This window comes from Ornithorhynchus anatinus, chromosome 11 (genome assembly GCF_004115215.2).
Source record: "Ornithorhynchus anatinus isolate Pmale09 chromosome 11, mOrnAna1.pri.v4, whole genome shotgun sequence".
Taxonomy (NCBI): domain Eukaryota; kingdom Metazoa; phylum Chordata; class Mammalia; order Monotremata; family Ornithorhynchidae; genus Ornithorhynchus; species Ornithorhynchus anatinus.
Window position 1 is genome coordinate 33,907,321 of NC_041738.1, and position 13,444 is coordinate 33,920,764.

General features: G+C 49.6%; 1 protein-coding gene across 2 annotated transcripts in view; it reads left to right on the forward strand.

The window, feature by feature from the left end:
* CPNE2 (copine 2) overlaps positions 1–13,444 on the forward strand; it is a 96,561-nt gene that overhangs the window by 26,882 nt on the left and 56,235 nt on the right. For both annotated transcript variants that reach the window (XM_029076170.2, XM_029076169.2), the window contains exons 2-3: positions 3,986–4,200; positions 12,548–12,727. In XM_029076170.2, coding sequence (XP_028932003.1) covers positions 4,030–4,200; positions 12,548–12,727 — 351 coding nt within the window. In that variant the 5' untranslated portion in view covers positions 3,986–4,029. The remainder of the gene's footprint in view (positions 1–3,985; positions 4,201–12,547; positions 12,728–13,444) is intronic.

A 13,444-nucleotide genomic window follows, 5' to 3' on the forward strand; every position in this document is an offset into this window, starting at 1 on the left:
TATGAGTGGATAGACAATCCAGAAGAGAGAATGAGTAGAGTGGGGTGATTAGAGGGTAATCAGGGAAGGCCTTCTGGAGGAGATGTTATCTTAGAAGGGCTTTGAAGATGGAGAATGATGGTCTGTTGGATATGAAAGGGGAGGGAGGGCCTGAGCCTGGGATCGATGGCAAAGTAGATGAGATGGAGGCTTAGTAAATAGTTGCTGTTAGAGCGAAGTAATAATAATAATAGTTGTGGTACTTGTTAAGCACTCACTATGTGCCCAGCACTGTGCTAAGCGTTGGAAAATGTGTGAGCTGGGCTGTAGATGGAGAGGCATGAGGAGTTTTTGACTGAGCTGATGAGATCCAGCATTGGCCAGACAGAGACTCTCTGTGGAGAACAGAGGAGTGTCCACTGCCTGTCTTGTTCTTCGTTCTTCCATTTCAGAGCTTCTATATCCAGATGCTTCTCCTGCTCTGGACACAGAAGCCTGTCCATCAGACTCTCCCAGCCTCCCATCCCTTTGGTCAAGCGGATTGAGTAGGTGGCACTTGGCTGTCATTCCCCTCCATCTGAGCGGGGACAGGGAAAATGTCTCCCCTACCCCCCAAACCCAGTCCTCCATCCCCCGGGTCGGGGACCAGAGCCGTCACACCCCGAGCCCCGCGTGCCTGGATGGAATCGGGGGCTGGGATGGTGAGGGGGGTAGGGCAGGGCTGGGGTGGATTGGGATGAGCCCAAACTCACTGTCCCGGAACTAGCAGCCTGGAAGCCCCCTTTGGGAGCCTCTCTTTCTGCCCTGACACAAACCCCTAGTCCTTCCAGCTTCATCTTCTTCCACCCAGTCCTCAGCCCGAGGAGAAGCCTCCGCAGTTGCCATGGAAAACCAGCCGACTGCTAAACGGCTGGAGGGCCAGAATGAACGGGTACCTGACCTCCCTACCTCCCTCACCATCTCCTGCAGACACCCCCCTCCTCCCCACCCATATTTAACACTTTCACCCGGCAGGTTCTGCTGTCCAACCAAGTGCATTGAGTTACTTTAAGCGGCAAGATTGAGTATACAAAATTGAGTGTCCACAGGTAGCTGGAAAGTCTGGCTGCTTTTTACAAGCAAATCCACCTGCCATAACCTCTTCAAAGAGATGGCATGTTGACTGTAGCACCACTCGAGACCAAAATGCACATCCATTATAGTAGCAGCGATTTGAAAGTGATGTTCTGATGCTGAGACCTCCATCATCTGTGAGCGTGGGTGTGACCGAAAAGGCTACTTATGGCCGACATCCTGGGCCTCTCTGTACCTTTTGTCATACTGACAGACTGGTGACCGGTGCCGTTTTCCGATCTGTCTTGGCCTCCTGATGTCCCCGGAGTCTCTGCTCCAGGATAGCAACCCGTCTCTCTCTTGTCTTGCTGCTTTGTCTGCACGTATCATGTATATTATATGTACAGGTGTCTCACAGAAACCGGGCTTCGCTGTAGTCAGCCAGTCATTGGTATTTATTGAGTACTTACTGTGAGCAGAGAACTCTACTAAGCTCTTGGGATAGTACACTGTAACAATAAACAGTCAGATTCCCTGCCCACACTGAGCTTACAGTGTAGAGGAAGAGACAGACATTAATATAAATATAAAATTACAGATAGAGAAGCAGCATGGTGTAATGGATAGAGCACGGGCCTGGGAGTCAGAAGGCCGTGGGTTCTAATCCCGGCTCCACCACTTGTCCGCTGTGTGACCTTGGGCAAGTCACTTCACTTCTCTGGGCCTCAGTTACCTCATCTGTAAAATGGGTTTGAGACTGTGAGTCTCACATGGGACAGGGACTTTGTCCACCCCGAGCGGCTAGTATCCACCCCAGTGCTTAATAAAGCACCTGGCACATAAGCACTTAACAAATATAGTCATTTTTATTATTATTATATGTACATAAGTGCTTTGAGGCTGGGAGTGGGGATGAATAAAGGGAGCAAGTCAGGGCGACGCAAAAGGAAGTGGGAGAAGAGGAAAGGAGGGATGTTGGGAACCGGAGCCCAGAAACCGGAGCCAACTCTGCTGGTGTTAAAACCCCTCCCGTGTCAGCTGACCCCTCTGGAGGCTGGGAGTCCAAGTTCAGATCTCCCTAGCCACCCCACTGGAACCCCGCTGGCCCCAAATTGGCATCGGGACCTGGCCGGATGCGGCTCTGGCAGACCCAACCCCTTTCTGTTGTGCTCAGGATGTACAAGGCCCCAGACTGGTCCTTGCCCAACCCACCCAGAGGGTTCTAAACCAGTTGGACCTGGGGTCCCGGCCTGTGTCCAGCTTCTGGGAGGGAGCCAAGAAGGGAGGGCCAAGCAGCGGGCGGAAGATGCACACTTGGCTCTAACAGCGCTCACAAGTGAGTCACGCAGATCCGCTTACGGTGTCGAGGAGGTCAAAAAGGCCCTTGCCCTGAGAGACATGAGCAGGGCTCGAGCTGGGAATACCACTGGAATCAAGGCTCTGTTCGTCCCAAAGGAGCTTGTTCTTAGCGAGTCCCAGAACACTCTGAGAAACATGTCTGGTCAAGGATGACTGAATAATAAACCCTGATTTACAGAGGCAACAAAGCCAGAGATGAGAAGCACATTTCTTGTAGGAGACAGGGGCTCTAATCCTGGCCCTGCCACTTGCCTGATGGATGACCTTAGACAAGTCACTGAAGTTCTCAATAGCCTCATCTGTACAACTGGGATAAAATATCTCTTCTCCCTCTCAGAATGTGAGCCCCAGGTGGGACAAGGACTAGGTCTGATCTGCAAAAAGCATGGCCTAGTGGATAGAGTACGTGCCTGAGAGAAGGTCCTGGTTTTTAATCCCGGCACTGTCACTTGTCTGCTGTCTGTCCTTGGACAAGTCACTTCTCTGTGCCTCAGTTACCTCAACTGTAAAATGGGGACTAAGACTAGGAACCTTATGTGGTCCAGGGACTCTGTCCAACCTGATTTGCTTGTATTCAACCCAGTGTTTAATACAGTGCCTGGAACATTAAGAATTTAAATGCCACAATTATTATTATTTTTGTTATAATCTAGATGATCCAAGCATAATCTACACAGTACTTGTCACCATAAATAAACAAAGGAGGGACAGCTTGGAGCGAGCAGAGCCCAGTGTGTCTCGTTTGAGGGGTTCCCCGGTGTTAACATATGGGATGTCATGTGCGACTGTCCGGCATCCGTGGCTTGTGTTGTTGGTGACTGCCCCAAATGCTGGTCTAGCACCTGGGTCCCTGTTGCCCTGCCCGGGCCCTACTAGCCTGGGGGTCGGGCAGATGACTTTGGGAGGGGAGTTGGTGGCCAGGTCTTGGGCGGGTTGAACCTACCTAGGCAAAAGTTTCAGGGGCCGCAGTCTTCACTGGGCTCTAACCCACCCACCCCGCTCACCCTGCCCCACCTCCCCTAGGTCCCTGGGGTAGGTCGAGGTGTGTGTATGAAAGGAGCAGAAGACAGAAGGACCTGGTTCTAATCCTGGCTCTGTCACTTGTCAGCTGTGTGACCTTGAGCGAGCCACTTCACTTCTGTGTGCCTCCGTTACCTCATCTGTAAAATGGAAATTAAGACTGTGAACACCATGTGGGACAAGGACTGTGTCCAACCTATCTAGTACCTATCCCGGCACTTAGTACAGTGCCTGGCACATAGGAGGTACTTAACAAATATCAGAAAATCAATCAAATTAATAAATAAAGGATAGAAAGCTCAAGAAGAGACAACCTCCTCGAAGGGTAGCAAGTATAGCGTCCTCAGCAACATGAATGCGAACTGTAGAAATTTTATAGACAAGTGTATATTTCCGGCAAACTGTTCCCTCCCCTGTAGGTGTGGCTCCCAGAATCATCTAGGGGGCCCTCGGTTGCACCACCGAGATTCTAACTCTCTGGAGCATGCTCTGTTCTGGGGTCCCACGCCTTCCCCAACTGTGCTTCTCCTCCTTGGGCCTAACCCTTCCTCAACCACCCTCGTGTCTCCCACAGATTGTCAGGAGCTGCTGCTGCTGCCGTCAGCAGGCACGGGGACGATGGCATACACACTGAGTCCCGGCTCCTCCTCGGGGCCCATCGGGACCCAGTACTGCGTCTGCAAAGTGGAGCTCTCTGTCTGCGGCCAGAACCTCCTGGACAGGGACGTCACCTCCAAGTCCGACCCCTTCTGTGTCTTGTTCACGGAGAGCAACGGCAAGTGGTCAGAGGTGAGTTCCCGAGATTGCCCCCTTTCCTCCGGCCGACCGGTGGGCCCCGTCCCTGGGCCGCGGGACAGGAGAGAAGGGGAGGCACTGAACGTTCGGGCTTGGTTTCAGCCTCGGCATGGGGAAACAGAGAGGCCTCCTGGAAAGGGCCAGGATCCAGGGTTTCCCACATCATCCTTAGAAGAGGAGAAGGGTGGCCCGGGTGGCTGAAGCTGGCCCTGGCTGAGACGAGACTGCAGGGTGCAGAAAGGTGGACAGTTGAAAGGTGCAGAAGAGAACCCACAGGGGTGTAGGAGAAGGGATGTTTCCCCCTCTCTATCAGTCCCACTCTCGCCATTACCCAATTTAGGAAAAGTGGCAGGAATCATAATAATAATTGAGATATTTGTTAAGTTTTTACTATGTGCCAGGCATTGTACTAAGCAGGGGTGGATACAAACAGATCGGATTGGACACAGTCCCTGTCCTATATGGGGCTCACAGTCTCAATTCCCATTTTCCAGAGGAGGTAACTGAGGCACAGAGAAGTAAAGTGACTTACCCAAGGTCATGGAAGCAGAGTGGCAGAAGAAAAGCGGACATCTGGAGGGAGATGTGCTTGGGATTCCCCAGCCCCCAAAGAGTTTGCAGAAACATTCATTCATTCAATAGTATTTATTGAGCGCTTACTATGTGCGGAGCACTGTACTAAGCGCTTGGAATGAACAAGTCGGCAACAGATAGAGACGGTCCCTGCTGTTTGACGGGCTTACAGTCTAATCGGGGGAGACAGACAGACAAGAACAGTAGCATCAGGTAACCATTTCTGGGCCCCAAGGTGCCTCAAACCCAGGAATCTGGGTCACAGTCTATTTTCGGGACTGGCCGTGTTGGTTTTTCCCACCCTGTTTCCAGGGACGTAACCGCACTGTCTCTCCAGCAGGGTGAGAGACACCATCTCCACAAGTCTGTGCCTGAGTGAGAGGAACAAGTGGCTTTATTTTGCCTTATGGTCTCCTTTTGGCCCATCCCCCTGGCTGGGCTGAGTGGCATGAATGGAGACATTGTTCTCTGAGAGGGAGGGTGGAGGGGGGGATCATGCTCACCCTGTGGTGGCCAGTAGGGAGGTCTTGAATGAATGAATCTAGGCCCCGGCTGTTTGAATTTGAGGGTGGGCTGATCGGCGAGGGGTTTAGTTCCCGGAGGATGAGGTTGGAAGTATCCTCCTGGCAAGAGCCGAAGTACCAGGGAAACGTTTGCCCATCATTGGTGCTTAGAAGAGTGCTTGGCCCATAGTAAGTGCTTAACAAATACCATAATTATTATCTGGAGTAGATAAATCTGAGGGAAGGGAGCTGGGAGTCATTCATTCATTCAATAATATTTATTGAGTGCTTACTATGTGCAGAGCACTATACTAAGTGCTTGGAATATACAATTCGGCAACAGATAGAGACAATTCCTGCCCAATGATGGGCTCACAGTCTAAAAGGGGGAGACACAGCAAAGTGAAACAGAATAAAACAAAAACAAGACAACATTATCAAGATAAATAGAATCAAGGAGATATACACCTCATTAACAAAATAAATAGGGTAATAAATAATATATACAAATGAGCACAGTGCTGAGGAGAGATGAAGGAGGAAGAGCAGAGGGTGGGGGGGAGAGGAAGGGGAGCAGAGGGAACGGGGGCTCAGTCTGGAAAGGCCTCCTGGAGGAGATGAGCTCTCAGTAGGCTTTGAAAAGGGGAAGAGAGTTAGTTTGGCGGAGGTGAGAAGGGAGGGCATTCCAGGACAGCGGTAGGATGTGGGCCAGAGGTCGACGGCGGGTTAGGCGTGAACGGGGGACCATGAGGAGGTGAGCGGCAGAGGAGTGGAGTGTGCGGGGTGGGCAGTAGAAAGAGAGAAAGGAGGTGAGGTAGGAGGGGGCAAGATGACGGAGAGCTTTGAAGCCAAGAGTGAGGAGTTTTTGTTTCATGCGAAGGTTGATAGGCATCCATTGAAGGGTTTTGACGAGAGGAGTGACATGCCCAGAGTGTTTCTGTAGGAAGGTGATCCAGGCAGCGGAATGAAGAATAGACTGAAGTTGGGAGAGACGGGAGGAAGGCAGATCCGAGAGGAGGCTGACACAATAATCCAGTCGAGATATTATGAGAGCTTGTACCAGCACGATAGCGGTTTGGATGGAGAGGAAAGGCTGGATCTGGAGCTTTTGGAATTGAGGCAGCAATGGGTGTTCCTCTGGAAGAATCCCAAGCATCTCAAGAACAGGACCTCCAGAGGTCACGTGGTCCATCCCTCTGCCTCCCGGAAGGAAGACACTTAACTAGAGAAGCAGGGTGGCCTAGTGGATAGAGCATGGGCCTGGGAGTCAGAAGGACCTGGATTCTAATCCCAGCTCTACCACGTGTCTTCTCTGTGACCTCGGACAAGTCACTTAGCTTTTCTGTGCCTCAGTTACCTCAACTGTAAAATGGGGATTAAGACTGTGAGCTCCATGTGAGACATGGACCGTGTCCAACCCAGTTTGCATGTATCTACCCCGGTGTTCAGTAGAGTTTCTGGCGCATAGTAAATGCTTAACAGATACTATTATTATGATTCTTATCATTATTCCATCCCAGGAAGGTGAGGAGGTCCTGGTTCTCCAGCCAGAATGGAGGCAGCTAGTTTCCAAAAGGAAACCTAGAGAGCAGCTCTGAATTCTCAATTTCCTAGCTCACCCCATCTCCTTCCTTATTCAGAATCCCAGCCGGGACCAGGGCGTCTTATAAGCTCATTGGAATTTGTTTATCGTTATACTGTACTCTCCCAAGAACTTAGTGCCGTGCTTTGCATACAGTAAGCGCTCAATAAATAGATTGAATGAATGAGTGGCCCTGTGTGGCCCAAGGGCTGGGCAGTGGGTCTCTCCCTCGCTCAGCCTCTGTTGCTCCACGGGGGAATGGGGCCGTTACAGTCCAGCTCTGCCCGGGGCCTTTCTCATCAGCTCCAACTTCTTTCTACTCCCTTCCCCCCCTCCAGTTTCAGTCGATGTGTACCAGAGTCAGAGAGGCCTCTGCCTTCATCAGGATCCCAGAACCCCAGCGCTGGCAGACAGCCAGAGAGATCACCTAGTCCATGGCCCTGCTTTCGGGCCAGGCCTTGTCTCACAGAGATGAGGCTCTCCTTTGTAAGGCCCACAGAGAAGGCTCCACAAGCTCCACAGGGCTCACTTTCCGGTGTCCGTGGCCTGCACTGTTGACAATTTCTTCCCTGGGTCTAGCCCAAACCCCTCATGATGTAACCGTTTCCTCTCGTGTAGTCTTCAGTGGAAATGGAAAATTGCTGGTCTCTTGGCACCATAAGGGTTTCTGTCCAAGATGTCTCCATCTGGACTTTAGATAATATCAAGGGATCCCTGGGAATTGAGGCCAATCTGGCTGGGCACTTCCAGTGCCCTTCCCACCTCAGAAAGGGAGTCCTTACCTGAGTATAAGACTCCTCTAAACTGTAAGCTGTGATTGTGAGCAGGGAATACGTCTATTCTTATATTGTATTCTCTCAGGCGCTTAATACAGTGCTCTGCACACAATAAGTGGTCAGTAAATACTGACTGTCAGCAGCGTCATCGCTGGATCAGTCCATTGATCCACCCAGCCCAGTAATCTGTCTCTGAGAGCGGCAACAGGATGCTCAGAAGAACCATTTGACAGTTGCCCTCTTTAATGTCAGACTCCAAGTAACACCATTAAACCACTCCATTTTTCCTCCTCTCCTAACTTTCTCTCTAATAAACCATTACGGATGTCTTGTTTATTAGTGTATCCAGTCTCTTCTTGAGTGGGCTGATATTTTCATCCGGCACAGCTTCCTAGGCAAAGAAGTGTTTCCTTATGCTTAGTTTGGAATCCCCCACCTTCAGGTTTCAGTGGGTTAGGCTTCGTTCTAGGACTGTGGGATTTTGTGAACAAAGATTCCAGGTTCACCCTGTATGGCTGTGTAAACTTCAAGCCGGTCCCTTCTCCCTTTCCAGACCAGAGTCAGTTTTTTATGTTGTTTTACAGTATTTGTTAAGCGTTGACTATTTGCCAGGCACTGTACTAAGCACTGGGGCAGGGATTGTCTCTCTCTGTTGCCGAATTGTACATTCCAAGTGCTTAGTACAGTGCTCTACACATAGTAAGCACTCAATAAATGCTACTGAATGAATGGGGCAGATACAAGATAATCAAGTTGGACACAGTCCATCCATATCTCACCTGGGATTTGCAGGCTTAATCCCAATTTCACGGATGAGGTAACTGAGGCACAGAGAAGTGAAGTGACTTGCCAAAGATCACACCGCAGACAAGTGGTGGAGCTGGAATTAAAACTAGGTCCTTCTGACTCTCAGGCCCGTGCTCTATCCACTAGGCTACTTTGCTTCTCTAATCCTAATCTCTAAATCTTAATCTTTTCACTGTGGGAGAGGAACACCTCTACTAACTCTGTCGTATTGTACACTCCCAAGCACTTAGTACAGTGCTCTCTGCACACTGTAAGCACTCAGTAAATATCATTCATTTACTGATTCCCTCCCCTTGAGGAAGCTGCTCCATCTCTATGGTTGTGGGTGGGCCATCATTTCCTAGTGTGGCAAAATATCCCTTGGAGTCTGTTTTCTGTCCCTTTCCTGGACATGCCCAGCATCAATTGTTCTGTCCTCTCTGGCTGCTGCTTCACATTGAACCGATAATTTGAGGGAACAGTTGATGATTTCCAGCCTCCTTCCCGGGATCGTGCCTAAGGATAATGATAATAGTAATTGTGATATTTGTTAAGCACTTACCCCAAGCACTGTACTAAGCACTGGGGTTGAAACAAGATAATCAGCTCTCACCTGGGGCTCACAGTCTGAGTTGGAGGGAGCACAGGTATTGACTCTCCATTTTGCAAATGAGGTAACTGAGGCACAGAGAAGTGAAATGACTCGCCCAAGGTCACACAACAGGTTTGAGACAGAGCTGGGATTAGGACCCAGGTCCTTTGACTCCCATGCCTGTGTTCTTTCCACTAGGCCATGTTGCTTCCTCTAGGCCACACTACCTCTTATACCATCTGAAAGCTCAGACCCCAAAACTTGCAGTTTTAGATTGGATTATTTTTCCTAAATATGCTACTTTGCACTTAGATTTAAGTCATCTGCTGCCCCCCCCCCCCCCCCCCCCCCGACTTTATAGACTTTCCTCAATCATTGTGGTCACCTGTTAAGCACTTATTCTGGGCTCAGCACTGTTAAACACTGGGGTAGATATGGTATATGCAGATATGACACAGTCCCTGTCCCACGTAGGGCTCACAATAGTGTGAAGTGACTCTCCCACTAATTTCTTGTACCAGATCTTATCTATATAATGGAATAAAAGTCACCATAAATCAATCGATCAAAGCAGAAATGCTTTGTTTAGAGAGGGTTATATGAGGGCCTGGATTTGTCTGGGGTTAATCTAGGACGGCTTCCTGGGGGAGGAGCTTGGAAGAAAGGAAAGGCCAGGATTAGAGAGAATGCCTCATCTTCCCACCCAAATCCTGTCCTCTTCCTGACTTTCCCATCACTGTAGACAACACCACGACGCTCCCTGTCTCACAAGCATTGTCCTGAATTCATCTCTGTGATTCAAGCCACATAGTCTGTCACCAAATCAAAGAGGCCCTCCTTGACTAAGCTCTCATTTCCCCTACACGCCTTCCCTTCTGCCTTGCCTGTGTATTTGGATCCGTACTACCTAACACTTGTTTTTTGTGCCATCCTCAGCCCAACAGGCCTTGTGTACATATCTTTATGCTCTGTCGTTTCCCCTCTCTGGATCATCTCTTGAATCTATCCCTTCCTCTCCATTCAGACTGCTACCGTGTTATGGCTTAGTGGAAAGAACAGGGGCCTGGGAGTCAGAAGTCGTGGGTTCTAACCCCGGGTCTACCACTTGTCAGCTGTGTGACTCTGGGCAAGTCACTTAACTTTTCTGTGCTTCAGTTACCTCATCTATAAAATGGGGATGAAGACTCTGAGCCCCACATGGGACAACCTGATTACCTTGTATCTACCCCAGCGCTTAGAACAGTGCTTGGCACATAGTAAGCACTTAACGAATGCCATCATTATTATCATTATGTGCCACTTTGACTACTTCATCCTCCTTGTTGACCTTCTTGCCTTCTGTCTCACCCCTCTCTAGTTCATATTTCACTCTTTTCCCTAGATATTTTTCAAAAAAAACTGCTCAGTCCAAATCTCCCCACTCCTCAAAAACCTCCAATAGTTGCCCGTTTACTTCTTCATCAAGCAGAACCTCCTTACAACAGCTTTAAGGTACTCAGTCAGCTCTCTCCCTCCTACCTTTCTTCACTGATCTCCTACTTCAACAGAGCCCACACACTTCAGTCCTCTAACTTCAACCTGTACTTCCATCTTGTGTATCTCACTGCTCTCCTCTTAGATTGTTATCCCTGTATGGGGCAGACACTATGTAATAATAACTAATATTTAGTTAAGGACTTAGTGTGGGCCAAGTACTGTACTTAGAACTGGGAAAGACCTAAGCAAATCACACTGGACTCAATCCTTGTCCTACATGGGTCTTTCAGTGTAAGTAGGAGGGAGAACATATTTCTCACCCCCATTTTATATGGGGCTCACAGTCTTAATCTGCACTTTAAAGATGAGAAAACTGAGCTAAAGAGAAGTTAAGTGACTTGCCCCAGGTCACGCAGCAAGCAAGTGGCAGAGCCAGTAATAGAACCCAGATCTTTGAGTCCCAGGCACTTTCCACTAGACCGCATCCTCTCTGTTTATCTTGTAGCTGTCCCTGTGCTTAGCAAAGCATTTGGCATGTAAGAAGCACTTAGTATATACCACAACAATTATTATTATCAATGTTATCTTTGGCTCTGAGGAAGCAGCTTCATTTGAATTTCTCCATCCTGAGAAGCAGACCAGCAGAAGAGCCTTGCCACCCGGGTATGGTGGCTATTGCTTGTCCTTGGGCATTTCAGATTTCGAATCTTTCTTCTCCGTCTCCATGCCAGAACTAAATCGGGCCCAGATGAGGAAGGAAGGGCCAGCTGTCAGCAGAGCCCAGGAGCCATGACCAGAGTGCTCCTGTCTCGAAGTGAGCAGCAAGATTAAGAGCACAGGTTTATGGGAACACAGTCACATTCCACACTGCCAAGTTTTGGTGGCCTGGGGCCCCGGGCATTGATGGCAGGACACCCTCTTCCGCCTCTGTGACCCCTAGCTGAGGCATCTTTCCAGTTGGGCTGCTCACAGGAGTCCGATTCGAAACCACTCTGAGGAACATTTTTTGGCATGGTGAGAACACCGTAGGGAGAGAAGGAAGGAGTCCGGGTTTCCAGTCTCGACGTTGCTGCCATCCTGCCAGGTAAAGTCAGAGAAGACTCTATCTCCTTGGGCTCAATTTCTCCATCTGTAAAATGGGAGGCAGGAGGAGTAACCCAGTTGAGTAACTGGGCAACCGAGTTGCTGGAAACAGGGAGGGAAAAATCAACATGGTTACTGATTCTTGGTTTAGTGGTCTATGGGACTGATTGATAAGATGTGAGCCAGTGACCCTGATCCAATTTATCTGTTTCTACTTCGGGCTTAGAAAGGTGCTTGACACAGAGTAAACTCTAAACAAATGCCATATTTAAAAAAAAAATTGCTGATCTTTGACAGCTTGGAGTCCTGCTGAATCCTTACCGGTCATGTTAGTCCATTGGTCACCTTATCATGTTGTGCTTACACCTGTTCACCATTGATTCAATTATCACTTACCCTGGTGGGCTTACAGCTGTTTGCTATCAATTCAATTATTCCCAACTGTCTGTAGAGCTGCTTACCATCAGCCACTCGTGCCTTCTGCTGAGGAGCCTCACATCCCACCTTCTCCCTCACCCCAAGGACCCCAGATTGGGCCACAGAAGGCTGTCTTGTGCCCATGCTAACCTACTCCCACTGTCAAGTGGGCACCTGTGCCCCTTCTTGCCTCTCCCTCTCCATGAGGGTTCTGCCTCCGCATCTGCCTCAGCCATCGCCCCCCAACCCCCCATCAGCGGGAGTTACCTCAGTTTCTGATGGCGAAGGAGGGCCGGAGGAGAGGATGGACTCATTTGGTCACAGGGCACACGGGACTAGAATTGGAATGGATGCCCTGCTGCCTCCCTGCCTAGCCACCCTGGCCAGCGTGGGGTGGGGTGGGAGGTGGGCTCCTGCTGTGAGTGGGGCCACCGTGGCTGTAGGTGTTGGGCCAGAGAATTTAAAATGGCAAAAGACTGAGGTGGGGTGAAGGGGTGGGCTAAAGTTTCTGCTCCCAGGACCACTTGCTGCCCAAAGCATCTGTTTGCCCCAGTTCGATAGGACGGAAACAGCTGTGAATAACCTGAACCCGGCCTTCTCCAAGAAGTTTGTCATCGACTACCACTTCGAGGAGGTCCAGAAGCTCAAGTTCGCCCTGTTTGATCAGGACAAGTCAAGCATGCAGCTGGACGAGCATGACTTCCTGGGCCAGCTGTCCTGCACCCTGGGCATGGTAAGTCCTCCCCTGAGGCATCCAGGGAAGGGGGTCTCCTCTCCCTGCCCCCACACCCACCACCCACTGGTGCCCTCCCCATCAGCCCTCTCCAAACCCCAGTGCTAATGGGTGGAGCCCAGGGTGTCCAGATTGGGTTTTTCACTTTTCCTTTTAAGGTATTAAGTGCTTACTATGGGCCAGGCACTGTACTGAGTGCTGGGATAGATACAAGATAGGTTGAACACACTCCCTCTCTCACATGGGGCTCACCATCTTAATCACCAATTTACAGATGAGGGAAATTAATAACAGAGAAGTGAAATGACTTGGTCAGGGTCACACAGCAAATAAGTGGCAGAGCTGGGAGTAGAATCCATGTCCCTTTTTTTCTTTTTATGGTATTTTTTAAGCACATAACAGTAATAATAATTTTGCTATCTGTTAAACATTTACTACCTACCAGGCACCGTACAAAGCACTGGGGTAGATACAAGATCATTCATTCATTCAGTCTTATTTATTGAGCACTTACTGTGTGCAGAACACTGTACTGAGTGCTTGGGAATGCACAATACAACAATAAACAATAGATAATTGGGTTGAGCCCAGCCCCTCTCCCCCCCAGGGCTCAGAGTCTAAGATGGGACAACTGAGGCAAAGAGAAGTTAAGTGATTTTCCCAAGGTCACTCAGACAAGTGGTGGAGCTGTGATTAGAACCCATGTCCTTCTTACTC